At 45.1% G+C, this 24,317-nt stretch overlaps 1 protein-coding gene across 1 annotated transcript in view; it reads left to right on the top strand.

Moving 5' to 3' along the window:
- ctif (CBP80/20-dependent translation initiation factor) overlaps window positions 1-24,317 on the top strand; it is a 183,435-nt gene that overhangs the window by 11,228 nt on the left and 147,890 nt on the right. Inside the window, 2 exon segments of the mRNA XM_082960552.1 lie at window positions 18,253-18,490; window positions 21,154-21,225. Of these exon segments, the coding sequence (XP_082816678.1) occupies window positions 18,308-18,490; window positions 21,154-21,225 (255 nt within the window). The 5' untranslated portion in view covers window positions 18,253-18,307.

Here is a 24,317-nt window from a genome sequence, read left to right as displayed (position 1 = left end):
ATGTAATATAGCCTACACCTTCACAATAAATCCATTTTTTATTTTAGAGAGGTCTAAAGAAGCATGGAATGAAGAAAATGTAGTCTATTTCAGAAGAACAGAATAGCATACTCTTGAGTTGTCCTGATGTGGCTATGTCAAATTGCTGTGGGCTACACTAGTTAATTTAGCAGACAAGATTTGCTTGGAATTCTGTAGCCTTATTTTATAGCATGAAGAATACAGTTGAACAAAGTTGAATAAAAGGATATTTTCTCTAAATGATTTCAGGGAGTGCGCACATGCGGCTATTTTGTGTTGAGTGGTTAAGGAATAAATAGGTATGCTTAATTTAGAGTTATTAATGTAAATTTTGTTGTTCTACAAACTTTGAGTTATATGTTTAGATTTTTAATACATTGTAATGCTGCATGATGAGACTCATGATGATTTGAAAAAAGTTGTTTAAAAGGCATGAGCTCTGGTTTAGTTTTTTTGCGCAGGCTGTACACACTCCAATAGTCTCTCATTTACAATTTGACAAGCGCATATTGAAGATATTGGAAGAACTGTCCACATTAACTTTTTGTCAGCCAACAAGATGAGTAGGCCTAACGAACAGCAAAAGCACTAGCCTATGTCAATCTACTATCCCCCATAGTACAAAAGTTGACCTATTCTGTGTGAGAAATAAATATTACAAACATAGTCTGGGACAGTTGTGGGACGTGATAGATAAATTAATACAACCACAATCATCACATTTTTTTTACGTAATTTGGGCGACGCAACAGATCAGAACATTTAGCTTTAAATGTTGATAAACCATTAAGCTATTTATTCACATAAGCGCAGCAATGAGCATACGGCAGTAGGCTATAAGTATGAATGTTACGTTAGCAGGAAAACACAAATATCAAAAGGGATCGGAAATGCAATTATGCATGTAATTCTTTCCATATTTTCAAGCATAGTGGTGGCTGCATCATGTTATGGGTATTCTTGTAATCATTAAGGACTTGGGTGATTTTCAGGATAAAAAAGAAACTGAATGGAGCTCAGAACAGGCGAAATCCTAGAGAAAAACCTGTTTTTCCGCTTTCCACTAGACACTGGAAGATTAATTCACTTTTCAGTAGGACAATAACCTCAAACTAAATATTGTACAATCCAGGTGTTCAAAGCTTTGAGACTTAGCCAGAAAAACTCACAGCTGTAATCACTGCTAAAGGTGATTCTAACATGTATTGACTCAGGTGTATGAATATTTCTGTAAATGAGATGGTGAGCTCCAAAAGTATTGGGACAGTGACACATTTTTGGTTGTTTTGGCTATTTACTGAGGTTGACGTGCACACAGTCCGCTTCAATTCGAGGGTATTTTAATCCACTTCAGGTGAACTGTTTAGAAATTACAGCACTTTTTGAACAGAGTCCCCCTCATTTTAGGGGAGCAACAGTATTCGGACAAATTCCCTTATGTGTATTAAAGTAGTAAAATGTAAAGTATTTGGTACCATATTCATAGCACACGATGACTACATCAAACTTGTGACTACACCTATTTTGGATGCATTTGCTGTTTTGGTTGTGTTTCAGATTATTTTGTGCAACAATATGAAATTTATGATAATGTATTGCATCATTTTGGATTCACTTTTATCTTAAATATGTTTCTAAACACTTATACGTTAATGTGGATGCTACCGTGATTAAAGATAATCCTGAATGAATCGTGAATTATGATTAGTGTGAAAGTTAGACAAAAATATCATACCCCCAAGACATGCTAATAGAGATTATTATTATTAGTTATCATTTTTTTGTGTGTTGGGGGGGTTTATGATATTTGTGGGTCACCAGATATTTTGTTACTTCCCAGTTAGTTGGGGTAAACGCTCAGTTTAATCACCCATAGGGCCCCTCAAGATGGCGCCGACAGAGATGGTCGCCTCGCTTCTAGTCCTTAGGAAACTATGCAGTATTCTGTTTTTTTAATGTATTATTTCTTACATTGTTAGCCCAGGAAATCTTAAGTCTTATTACATACAGTCGGGAAGAACTTACCAACATTACCACCAGGAATACAACTTTCCCGAAGCGGATCCTTTGTTCCCACCACCCAGGACATTGGATCTAATCCCAGAGGCCGACCCAAAACAACGTCGCCGCAGAAGAGGTAGACGAAGCGGTGTCCTGGTCAGACTTCTAAGTCGTGCACACACCACCCACCGTTTCCGAGTATATTGCTCGCCAGTGTCCATTCTTTAGACAACAAGGTCGATGAAATTAGGGCAAGGGTTGCTTTCCAGAGAGACATCAGAGATTGTAACATTCTCTGTTTCACGGAAACATTGCTCTCTCGGGGTATATTGTCGGAGTTAGTACAGCCACCGGGATTCTTCATGTGTTGCGCTGAAAGAAAGAAACATCTCTCTGGGAAGAAGGGCGGGAGTGTACGCTTCATGATTTACTCATGGTGTAATCGTAAAAACATACAGGAACTCAAGTCCTTCTATTCACCTGACCTAGAATTCCTTACAATCAAATGCCGACTATATTATCTCCCAAGGGAATTCTCGTCGGTTATTGTCACAGCCGTATATATCCCCCTGCAAGCCGATACCACGACAGACCTCAAGGCACTTCACTGGACTGTATGCAAACTGGAAACCATATATCCTGAGGCTGCATTTATTGTAGCTGGGGATTTTAACAAAGCAAATTTGAGAACAAGGCTACCTAAATTCTATCAGCATATTGATTGTAGCACTCATGCGGGCAGTACACTGGATCACTGCTACTCTAACTTCCGCGATGCATACAAGGCCCTCGCCCGCCCTCCCTTCGCCAAATCCGTCCATGACTTCATTTTGCTCCTACCGTCCTACAGGCAGAAACTCAAACAGGATGTTCCCTTGACAAGAACTATTCAACACTGGGAAATGTTGCCGTGACAAGAACTATTCAACGCTGGGAAATATTCTGTGCCGCCTCAGAGAATAACATCGATTTCTATCCTGATTCGGTGAGTTAGTTTATAAGGAAGTGCATTGGAGATGTTGTACCCACTGTGACTAAAACCTACCCTAACCAGAAACCGAGGATAGATGGCGGCATTTGCACAAAACTGAAAGCGTGAACCACAGCATTTAACCATGGATGATGACTGGGAATATGGCTGAATATAAACAGTGTAGTTATTCCCTCCGCAAGGCAATCAAACAAGCGAAATGTCGGTATAAGGACAAAGTGGGGTCGCAATTCAACGGCTCAGACACAAGACGTATGTGGCAGGTTCTACAGGCAATTGCGGACTACAGAAAGAAAACCAGCCACGTCACGGACACCAACGTCTTGCTTCCAGACAAACTAAACACCTTCTTTGGAGGGTAATACAGTGCCACCAACGTGGCCTGCTACCAAGGACTGCGGGCCTCTCCTTCTCCATGGCCGACGTAAGACATTTAAACGTGTTAACTCTTGCAAGGCTGCCGGCCCAGATGGCATCCCTTTCCGCGTCCTCAGAGCATGCGCAGACCAGCTGGCTGGTGTGTTTACACCAGCTGGCTGGTGTGTTTATATTCAATCTCTTCCTATCCCAGTCTGCTGTCCCCACATGCTTCAAGATGGCCACCATTGTTCCTGTACCCAAGAAGGCAAAGGTAACTGAACTAAATGTCTATCGCCCCGTAGTACTCACTTCTGTCATCATGAATTGCTTTGAGAGATGGGTCAAATATCATAGCACCTCCACCTTACCTGCCACCCTAGACCCACTTCAATTCACATACCGCCCCAATAGGTCCACAGACGTTGCAATCGCCATCACACTGCATATTGCCCTATCCCATCTGGACAAGAGGAATACCTATGTAAGAATGCTGTTCATCGACTACAGCTCAGCATTCAACACCATAGTACCCTCCAAGCTCATCATTAAGCTTGAGGCCCTGGGTCTCAACCCCGCCCTGTGCAATTGGGTCTTGGACTTTCTGACGGGCGGCCCCCAGGTGGTGAAGGTAGGAAATAACATCTCCACTTCGCTGATCCTCAACACTGGGGCCCCACAAAGGTGTGTGCTCAAACTGAAATGGTCCACCCACACAGACAGTGTGGTGAAGGTGCAAAAGTGCCTCTTTAACCTCAGGAGGCTGAAGAAATGTGGCTTGTCACCTAAAACCCTCACACATTTTTACAGATGCACAATTGAGAGCATCCTGTCGGGCTGTATCACCACCTGGTACGGCAACTGCACCGCCCACAACCGCAGGGCTCTCCAGAGGGTGGTGCGGTCTGCACAACGCATCACCAGGGGCAAACTACCTGCCCTCCAGAACACCTACAGCACCCAATGTCACCGGAAGGCCAAAAAGATCATCAAGGACAACAACCACCCGAGCCACTGCCTGTTCACCCCGCTACCATACAGAATGCGAGGTCAGTAGAGGTGCATCAAAGCTGGGACCGAGAGACTGAAAAACAGCTTCTATCTCAATCTTAACAGCCGTCACCAACACAGAGAAGCTGCTGCCTACATACAGACTTGAAAATCATTGGCCACTTTAATAAATGGATCCCTAATCACTTTAATAATGTTTACATATCTTACTATAACCATCTCATATGTATATACTATATTTTATACCATCTATTGCATCTTGCCTATGACGCGCGGTCATCGCTCATCCATATATTTATATGTACATATTCTTATTCCATCCCCTTTACATTTGTGTGTGTTAGGTAGTTGTTGTGAATTTGTTAGATTACTTGTTAGATATTACTGCATTGTCGGAACTGGAAGCACAAGCATTTCACTACACTCGCATTAACATCTGCTAACCATGTGTATGTGACCAATAAAATTTGATTTGATTTTGCTCTGGTCAAAAGTAGTGCACTATATGGGGAATAGTGTGCCCTTTGGGACATGCCCATAGTATACAGTGGCTATGGGTGATTACATATCAGTGTAACTAACCACATGAATGCTTATCATATCTCCAGAACCACATAATTACATTTGCCCTCTAAGATTAGGTCAGTTCTCCAACTGTCCTCTGAGGCAGCTCATGTGAATCAAACACCATATGTTGAGAGTTTACCCCATCTAACTGGGATGCAGTGGTGGAAAAAGTAGCCAACTGTCATACTTGAGTAAAAGTAAAGATACCATAATAGAAAAATGACTCAAGTAAAAGTCACCCAGTAAAATTCTACTTGAGTTAAAGTCTAAAAGTACTTGGTTTGAAATATACTTAAGTATCAAAAGTAAAAGTATAAGTCATTTCAAATTCCTTATTAAGCAAACCAGATGGCACCTTTTATTTATTTATTTTTTGCGGAAAGCTATGGGCGCACTCCATCATTCACAAGCGAAGCATGTCGGTTTAGTGAGTCCGCCAGATCAGAGGCAGTAGGGATGACCAGGGACGTTCGGTTGGTAAGTGTGTGAATTTGACTATTTTCCTGTCCTGCTAAGCATGCAAAATGTGATGAGTACTTTTGGGTGTCAGGGAAAATTGATGGAATAAAAAGTACATTACTTCACTACATTCTTAAGTACTTTACATCACTGCTGGGAGGTATTGTAGGCTACTAATTGGTGAATTATTACTGTATCCTAACTGAACTATTGCCATTCATCATACAGATAGTCTGGAGCAGACAGAGTCCCTGCACAATGCTTTATTGCTTTGACTGTCTGGCTGGTAGCTGTTGTGGTGTTCTGACTGTCTGGCTGGTAGCTGTTCTGTGGTGTTCTGGTGTTCTGACTGTCTGGCTGGTAGCTCTTCTGGTGTTCTGACTGTTTGGCTAGTAGCTGTTCTGGCTAGTAGCTGTTCTGGTGTTCTGACTGTCTGGCTGGTAGCTGTTCTGACTGTCTGGCTGGTAGCTGTTCTGACTGTCTGGCTGGTAGCTGTTCTGACTGTCTGGCTGGTAGCTGTTCTGACTGTCTGGCTGGTAGCTGTTCTGACTGTCTGGCTGGTAGCTGTTCTGGCTGGTAGCTGTTCTGCTGTTCTGACTGTCTGGCTAGTAGCTGTTCTGACTGTCTGGCTAGTAGCTGTTCTGACTGTCTGGCTGGTAGCTGTTCTGGTGTTCTGTCTGGCTGGTAGCTGTTCTGGTGTTCTGTCTGGCTGGTAGCTGTTCTGGTGTTCTGTCTGGCTGGTAGCTGTTCTGCTGTTCTGACTGTCTGGCTGGTAGCTGTTCTGCTGTTCTGACTGTCTGGCTGGTAGCTGTTCTGGTGTTCTGACTGTCTGGCTGGTAGCTGTTCTGACTGTCTGGCTGGTAGCTGTTCTGACTGTCTGGCTGGTAGCTGTTCTGACTGTCTGGCTAGTAGCTGTTCTGACTGTCTGGCTGGTAGCTGTTCTGGTGTTCTGACTGTCTGGCTGGTAGCTGTTCTGACTGTCTGGCTGGTAGCTGTTCTGGTGTTCTGACTGTCTGGCTGGTAGCTGTTCTGACTGTCTGGCTGGTAGCTGTTCTGGTGTTCTGACTGTCTGGCTGGTAGCGGTTCTGACTGTCTGGCTGGTAGCTGTTCTGACTGTCTGGCTGGTAGCTGTTCTGGTGTTCTGACTGTCTGGCTGGTAGCTGTTCTGACTGTCTGGCTGGTAGCTGTTCTGACTGTCTGGCTGGTAGCTGTTCTGGTGTTCTGACTGTCTGGCTGGTAGCTGTTCTGACTGTCTGGCTGGTAGCTGTTCTGGTGTTCTGACTGTCTGGCTGGTAGCTGTTCTGACTGTCTGGCTGGTAGCTGTTCTGACTGTCTGGCTGGTAGCTGTTCTGACTGTCTGGCTGGTAGCTGTTCTGACTGTCTGGCTGGTAGCTGTTCTGGTGTTCTGACTGTCTGGCTGGTAGCTGTTCTGACTGTCTGGCTGGTAGCTGTTCTGGTGTTCTGACTGTCTGGCTGGTAGCTGTTCTGGTGTTCTGACTGTCTGGCTGGTAGCTGTTCTGACTGTCTGGCTGGTAGCTGTTCTGGTATTCTGACTGTCTGGCTAGTAGCGGTTCTGGTATTCTGACTGTCTGGCTAGTAGCTGTTCTGGTGTTCTGACTGTCTGGCTGGTAGCTGTTCTGGTGTTCTGACTGTCTGGCTGGTAGCTGTTCTGACTGTCTGGCTAGTAGCTGTTCTGGTATTCTGTCTGTCTGGCTGGTAGCTGTTCTGTGGTGTTCTGACTGTCTGGCTAGTAGCTGTTCTGTGGTGTTCTGACTGTCTGGCTAGTAGCTGTTCTGACTGTCTGGCTGGTAGCTGTTCTGGTGTTCTGACTGTCTGGCTGGTAGCTGTTCTGTGGTGTTCTGGTGTTCTGACTGTCTGGCTGGTAGCTGTTCTGGTGTTCTGACTGTTTGGCTAGTAGCTGTTCTGGCTAGTAGCTGTTCTGGTGTTCTGACTGTCTGGCTGGTAGCTGTTCTGACTGTCTGGCTGGTAGCTGTTCTGACTGTCTGGCTGGTAGCTGTTCTGACTGTCTGGCTGGTAGCTGTTCTGGCTGTCTGGCTGGTAGCTGTTCTGACTGTCTGGCTGGTAGCTGTTCTGACTGTCTGGCTGGTAGCTGTTCTGACTGTCTGGCTGGTAGCTGTTCTGACTGTCTGGCTGGTAGCTGTTCTGACTGTCTGGCTGGTAGCTGTTCTGACTGTCTGGCTGGTAGCTGTTCTGGTGTTCTGACTGTCTGGCTGGTAGCTGTTCTGGTGTTCTGACTGTCTGGCTGGTAGCTGTTCTGGTGTTCTGACTGTCTGGCTGGTAGCTGTTCTGACTGTCTGGCTGGTAGCTGTTCTGGTATTCTGACTGTCTGGCTAGTAGCGGTTCTGGTATTCTGACTGTCTGGCTAGTAGCTGTTCTGGTGTTCTGACTGTCTGGCTGGTAGCTGTTCTGGTGTTCTGACTGTCTGGCTGGTAGCTGTTCTGACTGTCTGGCTAGTAGCTGTTCTGGTATTCTGTCTGTCTGGCTGGTAGCTGTTCTGTGGTGTTCTGACTGTCTGGCTAGTAGCTGTTCTGTGGTGTTCTGACTGTCTGGCTAGTAGCTGTTCTGACTGTCTGGCTGGTAGCTGTTCTGGTGTTCTGACTGTCTGGCTGGTAGCTGTTCTGTGGTGTTCTGGTGTTCTGACTGTCTGGCTGGTAGCTGTTCTGCTGTTCTGACTGTCTGGCTAGTAGCTGTTCTGACTGTCTGGCTGGTAGCTGTTCTGGTGTTCTGTCTGGCTGGTAGCTGTTCTGGTGTTCTGTCTGGCTGGTAGCTGTTCTGGTGTTCTGACTGTCTGGCTGGTAGCTGTTCTGACTGTCTGGCTGGTAGCTGTTCTGCTGTTCTGACTGTCTGGCTGGTAGCTGTTCTGCTGTTCTGGCTGGTAGCTGTTCTGCTGTTCTGACTGTCTGGCTGGTAGCTGTTCTGACTGTCTGGCTGGTAGCTGTTCTGCTGTTCTGACTGTCTGGCTGGTAGCTGTTCTGACTGTCTGGCTAGTAGCTGTTCTGACTGTCTGGCTGGTAGCTGTTCTGGTGTTCTGACTGTCTGGCTGGTAGCTGTTCTGACTGTCTGGCTGGTAGCTGTTCTGGTGTTCTGACTGTCTGGCTGGTAGCTGTTCTGACTGTCTGGCTGGTAGCTGTTCTGACTGTCTGGCTGGTAGCTGTTCTGGTGTTCTGACTGTCTGGCTGGTAGCTGTTCTGACTGTCTGGCTGGTAGCTGTTCTGGTGTTCTGACTGTCTGGCTGGTAGCTGTTCTGACTGTCTGGCTGGTAGCTGTTCTGGTGTTCTGACTGTCTGGCTGGTAGCTGTTCTGACTGTCTGGCTGGTAGCTGTTCTGACTGTCTGGCTGGTAGCTGTTCTGACTGTCTGGCTGGTAGCTGTTCTGACTGTCTGGCTGGTAGCTGTTCTGGTGTTCTGACTGTCTGGCTGGTAGCTGTTCTGACTGTCTGGCTGGTAGCTGTTCTGGTGTTCTGACTGTCTGGCTGGTAGCTGTTCTGGTGTTCTGACTGTCTGGCTGGTAGCTGTTCTGGTGTTCTGACTGTCTGGCTGGTAGCTGTTCTGACTGTCTGGCTAGTAGCTGTTCTGGTATTCTGTCTGTCTGGCTAGTAGCTGTTCTGTGGTGTTCTGACTGTCTGGCTAGTAGCTGTTCTGACTGTCTGGCTGGTAGCTGTTCTGGTGTTCTGACTGTCTGGCTGGTAGCTGTTCTGACTGTCTGGCTGGTAGCTGTTCTGACTGTCTGGCTAGTAGCTGTTCTGACTGTCTGGCTGGTAGCTGTTCTGTGGTGTTCTGACTGTCTGGCTGGTAGTCAGAACACCACAGAACAGCTACTAGCCAGACAGTCAGAACACCAGAACACCACAGAACAGCTACTAGCCAGACAGTCAGAACAGCAGAACAGCTACTAGCCAGACAGTCAGAACAGCTACTAGCCAGACAGTCAGAACAGCTACTAGCCAGACAGTCAGAACAGCTACTAGCCAGACAGTCAGAACACCAGAACACCACAGAACAGCTACCAGCCAGACAGTCAGAACACCACAGAACAGCTGTCTGGCTGGTAGCTGTTCTGACTGTCTGGCTGGTAGCTGTTCTGTGGTGTTCTGGTGTTCTGACTGCTGTAACTAAGCCTGAACTATAGTGTTGTAGTTAGCCTAGTAATGGAGTGGAGCTAAGGCTTCTCTGGCTTGGGTGTGGCAGGCATCTCTTTGTTGGAACAGCTGGGCTGTGTGGAGGGGGGATTGGGGGTGGACTTAGTAACCAACCACGTGGCTCGTGCTCCACAAACACCACATGGAGGAGAGCAGAGCAATGGAGCACATTTCACAGCAGCACTGAGGGTGACAACAAAGCACAGAGCGCGCGAGAGAAAGACGGACATACACACACACTCCTTTGTTCTTTCTCTGTCCCTTGCTCATTGGTCATCACACAGGCATTCTTGGCCCCACCCTCCTTTGTCTTGTTGTCATACATTCACCTTGTCTCTCTCTTTGTGCTGTGGGTGTATGACACAGATATCTCTCCTGGAGCGCCTCTCAGCCCATGCTGCCTGGGCTGCAGTACTGATGTGGTAGTAATAGTTATTCTGCTCTGCTGCCTCGGTCCCATTAGAGGAGCTAGCTAGCCATATGCTGCTGCACATCGTGTTCTGTGGTGCTCGCGCGCGCACACACACATGTCTGTACACATAGTCATATTCATCAGTGAGGTAGTTGTAGGTGGAGCATGCAGCATGTGTGTGCATGCTGTGAAGGGTTACGGTTAGGTATGGTTAGGACATAAAATAGAAGGCATTAACAGCCAGTATGTAGCCTAACTCCTTACTGCTCTGCTGTAGAACAGGAACACTGCTCCAGTAACTGTCAGACAGGAGTCTAGCTTATTATAGTGCAGTCAGGAGGCTGCAGCTAACCCCTACCTACATGTACATATTACCTCCACTAACCTGTACCCCTGCACATTGACTTGGCGCCCACTGTATATGAAGCCTTATTATTCATTTTTTTTACTTTAGTTTATTTAGTAAATATTTTCTTAACTGCATTGATGGTTAAGGGCTTGTAAGGAATCATTTCACGGTAAGGTCGACACCTGTTGTATTCGGTGCATGTGACAAGTACAATTTGATTTGAGCTAGACTCCTGGCTGTCCGGAGTGTCAGCCAGGAGTCTAGGTGGGTGAGCTGCAGATGTCCCCCAGTCCCATCTCTGATCAGATGCCTCCCTCCCAGTCCTCCAGTCCCATCTCTGATCAGATGCCTCCCTCCCAGTCCCATCTCTGATCAGATGCCTCCCTCCCAGTCCTCCAGTCCCATCTCTGATCAGATGCCTCCCTCCCAGTCCCCCAGTCCCATCTCTGATCAGATGCCTCCCTCCCAGTCCTCCAGTCCCATCTCTGATCAGATGCCTCCCTCCCAGTCCTCCAGTCCCATCTCTGATCAGATGCCTCCCTCCCAGTCCCCCAGTCCCATCTCTGATCAGATGCCTCCCTCCCAGTCCTCCAGTCCCATCTCTGATCAGATGCCTCCCTCCCAGTCCTCCAGTCCCATCTCTGATCAGATGCCTCCCTCCCAGTCCTCCAGTCCCATCTCTGATCAGATGCCTCCCTCCCAGTCCTCCAGTCCCATCTCTGATCAGATGCCTCCCTCCCAGTCCTCCAGTCCCATCTCTGATCAGATGCCTCCCTCCCAGTCCTCCAGTCCCATCTCTGATCAGATGCCTCCCTCCCAGTCCTCCAGTCCCATCTCTGATCAGATGCCTCCCTCCCAGTCCTCCAGTCCCATCTCTGATCAGATGCCTCCCTCCCAGTCCCATCACTGATCAGATAAACAGATCACTGACCATTTCGAATCCCACCGTACCTCCTCCGCTGTGCAATCCGGTGTCCGAGCTGGTCACGGGTGCACCTCAGCCAAGCTCAAGGTACTAAACGATATCATAACCGCCATCGATAAAAGACAGTACTGTGCAGCCGTCTTCATCGACCGTGTTCTTATCGGCAGACTCAACAGCCTTGGTTTCTCAAATGATTGCCTCGCCTGGTTCACCAACTACTTCTCAGACAGAGTTCATTGTGTCAAATCAGAGGGCCTGTTGTCCAGACCTCTGGCAGTCTCTATGGGGGTACCACAGGGTTCAATTCTCGGGCCGACTCTTTTCTCTGCATACATCAATGATGTTGCTCTTGCTGCTGGTGATTATTTGATCCACCTCTACGCAGACGACACCATTCTGTATACTTCTGGCACCTCTTTGGACAATGTATTAACTAACCTCCAGATGAGCTTCAATGCCATACAACTCTCCTTCCGTGGCCTCCATCTGCTCTTAAATGCAAGTAAAACTAAATGCATGCTATTCAATCGATCACTGCCCGCACCTGCTCGCCCGTCCAGCATCACTACTCTGGACGGCTCTGACTTAGAATATGTGGACAACAACAAATACCTGGGTGTCTGTTTAGACTGTAAACTCTCCTTCCAGACTCACATTAAGCATCTCCAATCCAAAATTAAATCAAGAATCGGCTTCCTATATCGCAACAAAGCATCCTTCACTCATGCTGCCAAACATACCCTCGTAAAACTGACCATCCTACCGATCCTCGACTTCGGTGATGTCATCTATAAAATAGCCTCCAACACTCTACTCAACAAATTGGATGCAGTCTATCACAGTGCCATACGTTTTGTCACCAAAGCCCCATACACTACCCACCATTGCGACCTGTACGCTCTCGTTGGCTGGCCCTCGCTTCATATTCGTCGCCAAATCCACTGGCTACAGGTTATCTACAAGTCTTTGCTAGGTAAAGCCCCGCCTTATCTCAGCTCACTGGTCACCATAGCAGCACTCACCTGTAGCACGCACTCCAGCAGGTATATCTCACTGGTCACCCCCAAAGCCAATTCCTCCTTTGGTCGTCTTTCCTTCCAGTTCTCTGCTGCCAATGACTGGAACGAACTGCAAAAATCTCTGAAGCTGGAGACTCATATCTCCCTCACTAGCTTTAAGCACCAGCTGTCAGAGCAGCTCACAGATCACTGCACCTGTACATAGCCCATCTGTAAATAGCCCATCCAATCTACCTCATCCCCATACTGTATTTATTTATTTATCTTGCTGCTTTGCACGCCAGTATCTCTACTTGCATATTCATCTTCTGCACATCTTCCATTCCAGTGTTTAATTGCTATATTGTAATTACTTCGCCACCATGGCCTATTTATTGCCTTAACTCCCTTATCCTACCTCATTGTATATAGACTTTTTGGTTTTCTTTTGTTCTACTGTATTATTGACTGTATGTTTGTTTTACTCCATGTGTAACTCTGTGTTGTTGTATGTGTCGAATTGCTACGCTTTATCTTGGCCAGGTCGCAGTTGTAAATGGGAACTTGTTCTCAACTAGCCTACCTGGTTAAATAAAGGTGAAAAAAATAAATAAATAATAATGTTTAAAGCAACAGGAGATGTTAACAATCAGACTAGAAGAGGACGTGGGTCTATATTGACCCCACCCACAGTGAGGAGGATGGTTCGAGTGGCCAAAAAATCTACAAGGATCACAGATGGAGAATTGCAGACATTAGTTGGGTCTTGGGGTCAGAAAGTCTCCAAAACTACGATCAGACGCCACATACATAACCACACGCTGTTTAGGAGGGTTGCCATAAAAAAGCCTTTGCGGTCATCAAACAACAAACACAAGTGCCTACAGTTTGCCAAACGGTACTAGAACTTTCAATGGGACCGGATTCTATGGTCAGATGAGACCAAAATATAGCTTTATGGAAACAAACACCAGAGGTGGGTTTGGCAAAGACAGAAAGATAGATATGCAGAAAAGTACCTCATCCCCACTGTGAAGTATGGTGGTGGTCGTTGATGTTGTGGGGCTGTTTTTCTTCCAAAGGCCCTGGACAACTAGTTAGGATACATAGTATCATGGACTCCATCACGTACCAGCAGATGTTAAATCAAAACCTGACTGCCTCTACTTGGAAGCTTAAACTGGGCCATGGTTGGATCTTCCAGCAGGACAATGAACCAAAGCACACCTCAAAATCAATAGAAAAACTGTTCACTGCCCACAGAATCAAGGTTTTGCCATGGCCATCCCAGTCCCCTTGACCTAAACCCCATAGAAAACCTGTGGGATGAGCTGAAGAGGAGAGTCCACAAGCTAGGACCTGGGAATCTGAAGGAGCTGGAGAGATTCTGTATGGAGGAATGGTCTCAGATCCCTTGCCATGTGTTCTCCAACCTCATTACGCATTATAGAAGACTCAGCTGTTATCTTGGCAAAGGGAGGTTGCAGGAAGTATTGCATGAAGGGGTGCCAATAATTGTGGCACACACACACACACACACACACACACACACACACACACACACACACACACACACACACACACACAGTATATTTGAGGAAAATATTTGTTTTATGATAATACATTTTCTTTCAATTGTTTTACTTTGATTAAAGGTTAGATTTTTGTGAATATTTTGAATGAAAGAGGATAAACAATAGACATTTTCACAGCCCATGTTGCTCATATTTACCAAGGGTAAGTTTAGACATTTCTAACATACTGCCCAAATAAAATAAAAAAATTAAAAAGTAGAGATAAAATGAAAGATGAATCTCTTGTGAAGTTTTATAACTTTACTTACAACATTTGATAAAATATGTGAGAAGTCTGGACTGTGCTTAATAGAGGGTACTGAGTGTACTCTTTAAGCCCACGGGTGTTCCAAGTCAGCCCACCTCTCAAATAATCCCATTTAATTCACTTCCAAATTTTCAAAACTTAACTGAAATGTCTTATGTAAAATGTGATGTATATTAACCCCCCCTAAAGTTCTAAAAATAAACAGATCGTTACTATTCATCATGAAATGAGATCACAGAGATCAATGTGGATTTAGGCTTTTGTTCTTGTCAACCAGTTCACACCTGATTTAACTAATCATAGACTTCAGTCAAGACATACTGAGTTGAATTAGTTGGGTTATTGCTTGTTTAGAACACAACCCTGTACCCACACTGGTCCTCTGTGGATAACAAGCCATGCAACACAACCCTGTACCCACACTGGTCCTCTGTGGATAACAAGCCATGCAACACAACCCTGTACCCACACTGGTCCTCTGTGGATAACAAGCCATGCAACACAACCCTGTACCCACACTGGTCCTCTGTGGATAACAAGCCATGCAACACAACCCTGTACCCACACTGGTCCTCTGTGGATAACAAGCCATGCAACACAACCCTGCACCCACACTGATCCTCTGTGGATAACAAGCCATGCAACACAACCCTGTACCCACACTGGTCCTCTGTGGATAACAAGCCATGCAACACAACCCTGTACCCACACTGGTCCTCTGTGGATAACAAGCCATGCAACACAACCCTGCACCCACACTGATCCTCTGTGGATAACAAGCCATGCAACACAACCCTGCACCCACACTGGTCCTCTGTGGATAAGAAGCCATGCAACACAACCCTGCACCCACACTGATCCTCTGTGGATAAGAAGCCATGCAACACAACCCTGTACCCACACTGATCCTCTGTGGATAAGAAGCCATGTTTTAGCCTTGTGCTTGACATAGCTTACCTTGTGTTAGCCTTATAGTTAGCTTTGTGTGCCAGTCTTCCTCTCTCTATGGTCAACTGGCAATGAGACAAGCCATCAGTGGAGTTAGCATTAGCCTCATCCGCTAGGCTAATCAGGCCATGGTATGAGTGGATTATATTGACACTGTGATTTTACAAAAGCCTCAGGCAGGCCTGAACATAGGCCTACCACTACACCACTACGCAGGCTGCTCTGCTCCCATAATAAATCCTCATGGCCTGGCGTGGGGTGGTTGTGTGGGGTGGCCTGGCATGACCTGGCCAGTGCTCAGGCAGGGTAGTGATGTAAATAAGCTTAGCAGCAGGCCTCAGTCATGTGACCACCAACACAGGCACTTAACTGTCAGATCACAGACTGGGAGAAAGGGGTGATAGATGCTGGGTTCTAAGATGAAAGCTTTGTCCCTCTACATATCTGACTGTCTGGGCTGGGGACAAGGTTAGGTAGGTGACACAGACTGGAACTAGGCCGTTGTTCTACTGCCTGCTGGGCATGGGTGGAGGAGTGAAGGCGGATTGGCTTTGAGGAGGGGGCATAGATTTTGGCTACTGACTTCATCTGTCTGGGATGTAAACACAGTGTCACCCTGCTGGCAGAGTATTGTTAACACAACTGTCTGGGATGTAAACACAGTGTCTCCCTGCTGGCAGAGTATTGTTAATACAACTGTCTGGGATGTAAACACAGTGTCTCCCTGCTGGCAGAGTATTGTTAATACAACTGTCTGGGATGTAAACACAGTGTCACCCTGCTGGCAGAGTATTGTTAATACAACTGTCTGGGATGTAAACACAGTGTCACCCTGCTGGCAGAGTATTGTTAATACAACTGTCTGGGATGTAAACACAGTGTCTCCCTGCTGGCAGAGTATTGTTAATACAACTGTCTGGGATGTAAACACAGTGTCTCCCTGCTGGCAGAGTATTGTTAATACAACTGTCTGGGATGTAAACACAGTGTCTCCCTGCTGGCAGAGTATTGTTAATACAACTGTCTGGGATGTAAACACAGTGTGTCCCTGCTGGCAGAGTATTGTTAATACAACTGTCTGGGATGTAAACACAGTGTCACCCTGCTGGCAGAGTATTGTTAACACAACTGTCTGGGATGTAAACACAGTGTCTCCCTGCTGGCAGAGTATTGTTAATACAACTGTCTGGGATGTAAACACAGTGTCTCCCTGCTGGCAGAGTATTGTTAACACAACTGTCTGGGATGTAAACACAGTGTGTCCCTGCTGGCAGAGTATTGTTAATACAACTGTCTGGGATGTAAACACAGTGTCTCCCTGCTGGCAGAGTATTGTTAATACAACTGTCTGGGATGTAAACACAGTGTGTCCCTGCTGGCAGAGTATTGTTAATACAACTGTCTGGGATGTAAACACAGTGTGTCCCTGCTGGCAGAGTATTGTTAACACAACTGTCTGGGATGTAAACACAGTGTCACCCTGCTGGCAGAGTATTGTTAACACAACTGTCTGGGATGTAAACACAGTGTGTCCCTGCTGGCAGAGTATTGTTAATACAACTGTCTGGGATGTAAACACAGTGTGTCCCTGCTGGCAGAGTATTGTTAACACAACTGTCTGGGATGTAAACACAGTGTCACCCTGCTGGCAGAGTATTGTTAATACAACTGTCTGGGATGTAAACACAGTGTCTCCCTGCTGGCAGAGTATTGTTAATACAACTGTCTGGGATGTAAACACAGTGTGTCCCTGCTGGCAGAGTATTGTTAATACAACTGTCTGGGATGTAAACACAGTGTCTCCCTGCTGGCAGAGTATTGTTAATACAACTGTCTGGGATGTAAACACAGTGTGTCCCTGCTGGCAGAGTATTGTTAATACAACTGTCTGGGATGTAAACACAGTGTCACCCTGCTGGCAGAGTATTGTTAATACAACTGTCTGGGATGTAAACACAGTGTGTCCCTGCTGGCAGAGTATTGTTAATACAACTGTCTGGGATGTAAACACAGTGTCTCCCTGCTGGCAGAGTATTGTTAATACAACTGTCTGGGATGTAAACACAGTGTCTCCCTGCTGGCAGAGTATTGTTAACACAACTGTCTGGGATGTAAACACAGTGTCACCCTGCTGGCAGAGTATTGTTAATACAACTGTCTGGGATGTAAACACAGTGTCTCCCTGCTGGCAGAGTATTGTTAATACAACTGTCTGGGATGTAAACACAGTGTCTCCCTGCTGGCAGAGTATTGTTAATACAACTGTCTGGGATGTAAACACAGTGTCTCCCTGCTGGCAGAGTATTGTTAATACAACTGTCTGGGATGTAAACACAGTGTGTCCCTGCTGGCAGAGTATTGTTAACACAACTGTCTGGGATGTAAACACAGTGTCACCCTGCTGGCAGAGTATTGTTAATACAACTGTCTGGGATGTAAACACAGTGTCACCCTGCTGGCAGAGTATTGTTAATACAACTGTCTGGGATGTAAACACAGTGTCTCCCTGCTGGCAGAGTATTGTTAACACAACTGTCTGGGATGTAAACACAGTGTGTCCCTGCTGGCAGAGTATTGTTAATACAACTGTCTGGGATGTAAACACAGTGTGTCCCTGCTGGCAGAGTATTGTTAATACAACTGTCTGGGATGTAAACACAGTGTCTCCCTGCTGGCAGAGTATTGTTAATACAACTGTCTGGGATGTAAACACAGTGTGTCCCTGCTGGCAGAGTATTGTTAATACAACTGTCTGGGATGTAAACACAGTGTCTCCCTGCTGGCAGAGTATTGTTAATACAACTGTCTGGGATGTAAACACAGTGTCTCCCTGCTGGCAGAGTATTGTTAATACAACTGTCTGGGATGTAAACACAGTGTCTCCCTGCTGGCAGAGTATTGTTAATACAACTGTCTGGGATGTAAACACAGTGTGTCCCTGCTGGCAGAGTATTGTTAATACAACTGTCTGGGATGTAAACACAGTGTCACCCTGCTGGCAGAGTATTGTTAATACAACTGTCTGGGATGTAAACACAGTGTCATTCTGCTGGCAGAGTATTGTTAATAGGTACGTTGTCATGAATGAAAACAAAATCCTACTTTATCTGATTGACTCACTAACTTAACATTTCTTGACTCAACATGAAGTGATGTGGAGAGGTTGTTGCCTGGTTTTGTTTTGTTTACAAATACGCCATTTCTCTCTGCAGGTCCCTCCCTCCTCCTTCCCTCCCTCCCCCGCCAGGTGGCAGGCAGCAGGTTGCCATGGAGAACTCGTCGGTGGCGTCAGCGTCCTCAGAGGCTGGCAGCACGCGCTCGCAGGAGATTGAGGAGCTGGAGCGCTTCATCGACAGCTACGTGCTGGAGTACCAGGTGCAAGGCCTGCTGGGAGATAAGAATGAGGCAGACCTGGACGGAGACAACAAGCCCAAGTCCCACATCTCACAGGTTAGCTGAAGCTGAAAGGGATCAGAGCCAACATGGCTACAGTAATGATAACGGTCATGGCTAAAGATTAAGATCCAACATGGCTACCGTAATGATAACGGTCATGGCTAAAGATTAAGATCCAACATGGCTACCGTAATGATAACGGTCATGGCTAAAGATTAAGATCCAACATGGCTACAGTAATGATAACGGTCATGGCTAAAGATTAAGATCCAACATGGCTACCGTAATGATAACGGTCATGGCTAAAGATTAAGATCCAACATGGCTACCGTAATGATAACGGTCATGGCTAAAGATTAAGATCCAACATGGCTACAGTAATGATAACGGTCATGGCTAAAGATTAAGATCCAACATGGCTACAGTAATGATAACGGTCATGGCTAAAGATTAAGATCCAACATGGCTACAGTAATGATAACGGTCATGGCTAAAGATTAAGATCCAACATGGCTACAGTAATGATAACGGTCATGGCTAAAGATTAAGATCCAACATGGCTACAGTAATGATAACGGTCATGGCTAAAGATTAAGATCCAACATGGCTACAGTAATGATAACGGTCATGGCTAAAGATTAAGATCCAACATGGCTACAGTAATGATAACGGTCATGGCTAAAGATTAAGATCCAACATGGCTACAGTAATGATAACGGTCATGGCTAAAGATTAAGATCCAACATGGCTACAGTAATGATAACGGTCATGGCTAAAGATTAAGAGCCAACATGGCTACAGTAATGATAACGGTCATGGCTAAAGATTAAGATCCAACATGGCTACAGTAATGATAACGGTCATGGCTAAAGATTAAGATCCAACATGGCTACAGTAATGATAACGGTCATGGCTAAAGATTAAGATCCAACATGGCTACAGTAATGATAACGGTCATGGCTAAAGATTAAGAGCCAACATGGCTACAGTAATGATAACGGTCATGGCTAAAGATTAAGAGCCAACATGGCTACAGTAATGATAACGGTCATGGCTAAAGATTAAGATCCAACATGGCTACAGTAATGATAACGGTCATGGCTAAAGATTAAGAGCCAACATGGCTACAGTAATGATTAGTGATGCACCGATATTACATTTTTTGCTGATACCGATATCTGATATTTTCCTTGACAAAAATAACGATACCGATATTTAACATTTTAGAGGCCTTTTTAAGCATTCTAGTACAGTTAAATAGTTAACACACACATGGACGCAGCTAGTTAAGTAAAGGTTACACACACACCACACTGACCAAAAAGTTATTTTGTTGGTGTTTACATATGTCCCCATTACCAGTAAAACATAATCAAAACCTATTTCTTTCACTTACTTGCTGTGCTGTTTGGTTGTTCATTTGTTCAGTCGTTTCATTCTCAACCAGAATTTCTATGTAACGCCGTTTGGGTCTTTGCCTGTCAAAAAAGATACATGTCAAAAAACACTATTTGACGTGTCAAAAAACACTATTTGATCAATCAGGACCTGAATATGATCACACTTCACATAATAATTTAACACGTTCATACATTTTTTACGTAGTTATTACACATTGATTACATTATCACTCGTATTTCATGTCACAACGATTCATCGATACGTCTGCTATGATGCTGGTAAAGTTGTCTCACACACCTACAGTGCTGGTCATAAAAAAAGCTAGCTAGCTCATGGATGCAAACAATGTTCTTCCCCCAAAACATATCATAACATCTGTTTCAGTAGCTATAGTTAGCTAACTATCTAGCTAGGTGTCATCACCTAAAATAACCCTAATTTACAAGACAGTTATGATTTGATTAATGGTGGTCGGACCCATCTATGTGAAGCTAGCCACAATAAGGATTAGCCACAATAGTGGACTTTGCGCACTTGGTAGTGTGTACTGGTGCTTGACCAGTCGGCGAAAGCCAACATCACCCACGACAGAGAACGGTTGATTGTCAAGGGCAATGAATTCCATTATCTTGGCTTTAATGGATTTCGCCTTTGAGTTGTCTCGCTGAAATTGTCTTACTCTTTCAAATGACTGCTCGACTTGTTGACTGCTAGATGCATGGCAGCTTTGCCATCGGATTTTAAAATCGGCGTTAAACTAGACATTGGGCCGATACCGATGTTGCCATTCTTAGCTAATATCGCCCGATTCTGATATATCGTGCATCCCTAGTAATAATAACGGTCATGGCTAAATATTAAGAGCCATCATGGCTACAGTAATGATAAGGGCCATGGCTGATGAACCAGAGCCAACATGGCTTCAATAAATGCAAATGTACAAAGCATTAAAAGTACTAGAAATAATCAAGGTCATGCTGTTATGATAATGCAGCTGTTAAAACTTCTGTTGATCTTCCTATTGCACTGAAACCCAAACCTGGCTGCTCCCATACATAAATACACAGTAAACTGGGGTAGTTTACCCCATGGGATATATTCCAAGCTGAGCAGCATTCACAAAATAGCCAAGCTAAAATTAGTGGACCACACGGACCAGCTGGTAAGCAGAGGGAGGAGGAGAGATTTGTAAATGTCATTCATTACACCAGGACAGAATTGTCTAAAACAAGTCATTCTCTCTTCCTGCCCTTTGTAACTTCCTTTCCCTCCTCTCTCTCTCTCTCTCTCTCTCTCTCTCTCTCTCTCTCACCTAGTGGACAGAGGACTGCAATGACAGGAAAGATGGGAGTTGGTCATCCTCACGGGGGAGGGGCTCCACCAAACCGGTGAGTTCCTGGTAATCTGGACTGTGTATGGCATATAGGCTGGCTGAGGATGAGTTTGGATCCCTGGATAGTACACACAGCTGTGCTGAGGCCCCATGTCCAATACCCCACCCAAACCCTTTCCTCTCCTGCCCAACCCAACTCTGTCATTGACCAGGGTGGAAACGAGCTCTCAATGACAGCAAAGGTTACTAACGTATGGCTCCAGTTAAAAATACATACAGCACAGATATTGCTTCTGTTTCATTGGGTATCCACTTGTCTGCTTATATAGCAAATGCCCATAGGACACAACCATCAAAAGCAAGCGTCATACTAAAAGTGAGCAGATGCATTTTGATAGTAACTTATTTCCTTTCTGATGATGGTATATGACATATCTCAGTCCAAGGCTCTGCCGAAGTGTAGGATGGATGAAGACAAGTGTTCATCATTTGCTAATTGTAGGCCTAACTAGGTGTGTGAACGTTTAAATGTTAAAACGTTTAAACAATATTAGGATCTTTAATGTTAAGAAAAAACCCTAACTGAAAAACAATGATTTTTGTATTTTTTCCACAAAATTTAAATCACAGTGCAGTTATCATAAAACACAATTTTCCGTGTTATAACACAACCAAAGGATGGGCTATAAAGGGGAAGTTGAATATGAAGCAATATGAAGTAGATGCAGAAAGTAAACAGCGTTGTGGGTCAATTTCCGCAACAACTAAGAGTGTTGACGTGTGAGGCTCAACTTCTCTGCTGTCTTGGTGCCCTGGCTACCACACTAAACAGAGTGAAGCAAACCCGTGCACATGCACAGATACTGTGTGTGACTGTGAGAGCCAAGTGTTGCATCTCACTCATCTCAGTTTCCTATTCATTGATGACAGGCCCTGCTTTACTGAAGTTGCGAGACATTGCAAGCCAATATATAGTGAGATACAACATTCCATTGCGAAATGCACCTTTTGATTGCTGATATATAGGCCTAGTGCACGGTTCTGACAGTCTGCCTGGTAACCGACCAGCCTTTACTGTGCCCCTCCCCCCTCTCTCTGTCCCTCATTCGCTCTCTATGAAGATGCAAGTGTTTCTGTTCTCGGAAGTATAGCAACCAATCTCCTCTGTTCCAAAAATACTTCTGAGTTGATTCCTAGCGGAATCTAATCTTGACACTCAGAAATGGGAGTCGACACCGGGAGTCGACGTGCAAGTAGTTGAGAAATCTATTATTTTGACAGCAACTCCACGCCACTACATCGTCATCATTAACAGTTGGCAGAGAAAGGCAAGCAACTAAGTTCTGTTTGACAATACTTTGAGAAGTTAAATGAGGAAATGCAAACATTGTGAGGTGGCATTGAGGTACAGTAATGGTAGTATGGGCGTGGTAATGGTAGTATGGGCGTGGTAATGGTAGTATGGGGGCGGTAATGGTAGTATGGGGGCGGTAATGGTAGTATGGGGGCGGTAATGGTAGTATGGGGGCGGTAATGGTAGTATGGGGCGGTAATGGTAGTATGGGGGCGGTAATGGTAGTATGGGGGCGGTAATGGTAGTACGGGGGCGGTAATGTAATGGCAGTACGGGGGCGGTAATGTAATGGCAGTACGGGGGCGGTAATGTAATGGCAGTACGGGGGCGGTAATGTAATGGCAGTACGGGGGCGGTAATGTAATGGCAGTACGGGGGCGGTAATGTAATGGCAGTACGGGGGCGGTAATGGAATGGCAGTACGGGGGCGGTAATGGAATGGTAGTACGGGGGCGGTAATGGTAGTACAGGTGCAATGCTTAACCGTCTGAAAGGGGAGCACCGTGAGTCCCAAAACGTTGCTGGCAGCAAAGCCACTGCATTGTGAATTCAAGTTGAGTTTTATGCATTTTTCTTAGTTTTAACCGAAAACCGATAACATTTTCCCAGTTGTCACATCCCTAGGCTTAACTGAGTTTCCACTGGGTGGGTTGCTGGACAGCTGGTAATCTATCCAGACTGGCTGGTCGTAAATTGACACCCTCTCACTAAACCTCTCATATTTGCATGGGCTTTATGGTGCCAGTGATAGTCTTTGTATAGCTAGTAGCTAACCTGGGATGTCATGGTACTCTAGATTAGAGGTCGACTGATTCTGATTTTTCAACACCGATACCGATTATTGGAGAACCCAAAAAATGTATACCGATTAATCGGCCAATTTTTCCATATATTTGTAATAATGACAATTAAAACAATACTGAAATAAAAATGAACCCTTTTATTTTAACTTAACAATCTATTTCGTCTCTAATGAAACATGTTCAATTTGGTTTAAATAATGCAAAAACACAGTGTTGGAGAAGAAAGTAAAAGTGCAATATGTATCATGTAAGAAAGCTAACGTTTAAGTTCCTCGCTCAGAACATGAGAACACATGATAGCTGGTGGTTCAATATTCCCAGTTCTTCAGTATTCCCAGTTCTTCAATATTCCCAGTTAATACGTTTTAGGTTGTAGTTATTATAGGAATTATGACGTGTCGACTATTTCTCTCTATACCATTTGTATATCATATACCTTTGACTATTGGATGTTCTTATAGGCACTTTAGTATTGCCAGCCTAATCTCGGGAGTTGATAGGCTTGAAGTCATAAACAGCGCTGTGCTTCAAGCATTGCTAAGAGTTGTTTGCAAATGCAGTAAAGTGCTGTTTGAATGAATGCTTATGAGCCTGCTGCTTCCTACCACCGCTCAGTCAGACTGCTCTATCAATTATCAAATCATGGACTTAAGTATAATAAACACACAGAAATACGAGCCTTAGGTCATTAATATGGTCAAATCCGGAAACGATCATTTCGAAAACAAAACCTTTATTCTTTCAGTGAAATACGGAACCATTCCGTATTTTGTCGAACGGGTGGCAACCATAAGTATAAATGTTGCTGTTACATTGCACAACCTTCAGTGTTATGTCATAATTATGTAAAATTCTGGCAAATTAATTACGGTCTTTGTTTGGAAGAAACACAGTTTGCAACGAGCCAGGCAGCCCAAAGAGAGGAATTGATGTTTATGGTTAGGTACATTTCTGCTACGAATGTGCTTTTTTCACGAATGCGCTTTTGTT

Source organism: Salmo salar, chromosome 13 (assembly GCF_965601325.2).
Source record: "Salmo salar chromosome 13, fSalSal1, whole genome shotgun sequence".
NCBI classification, from domain to species: Eukaryota; Metazoa; Chordata; class Actinopteri; order Salmoniformes; family Salmonidae; genus Salmo; species Salmo salar.
This window is presented reverse-complemented; position numbering and strand designations above follow the sequence as displayed.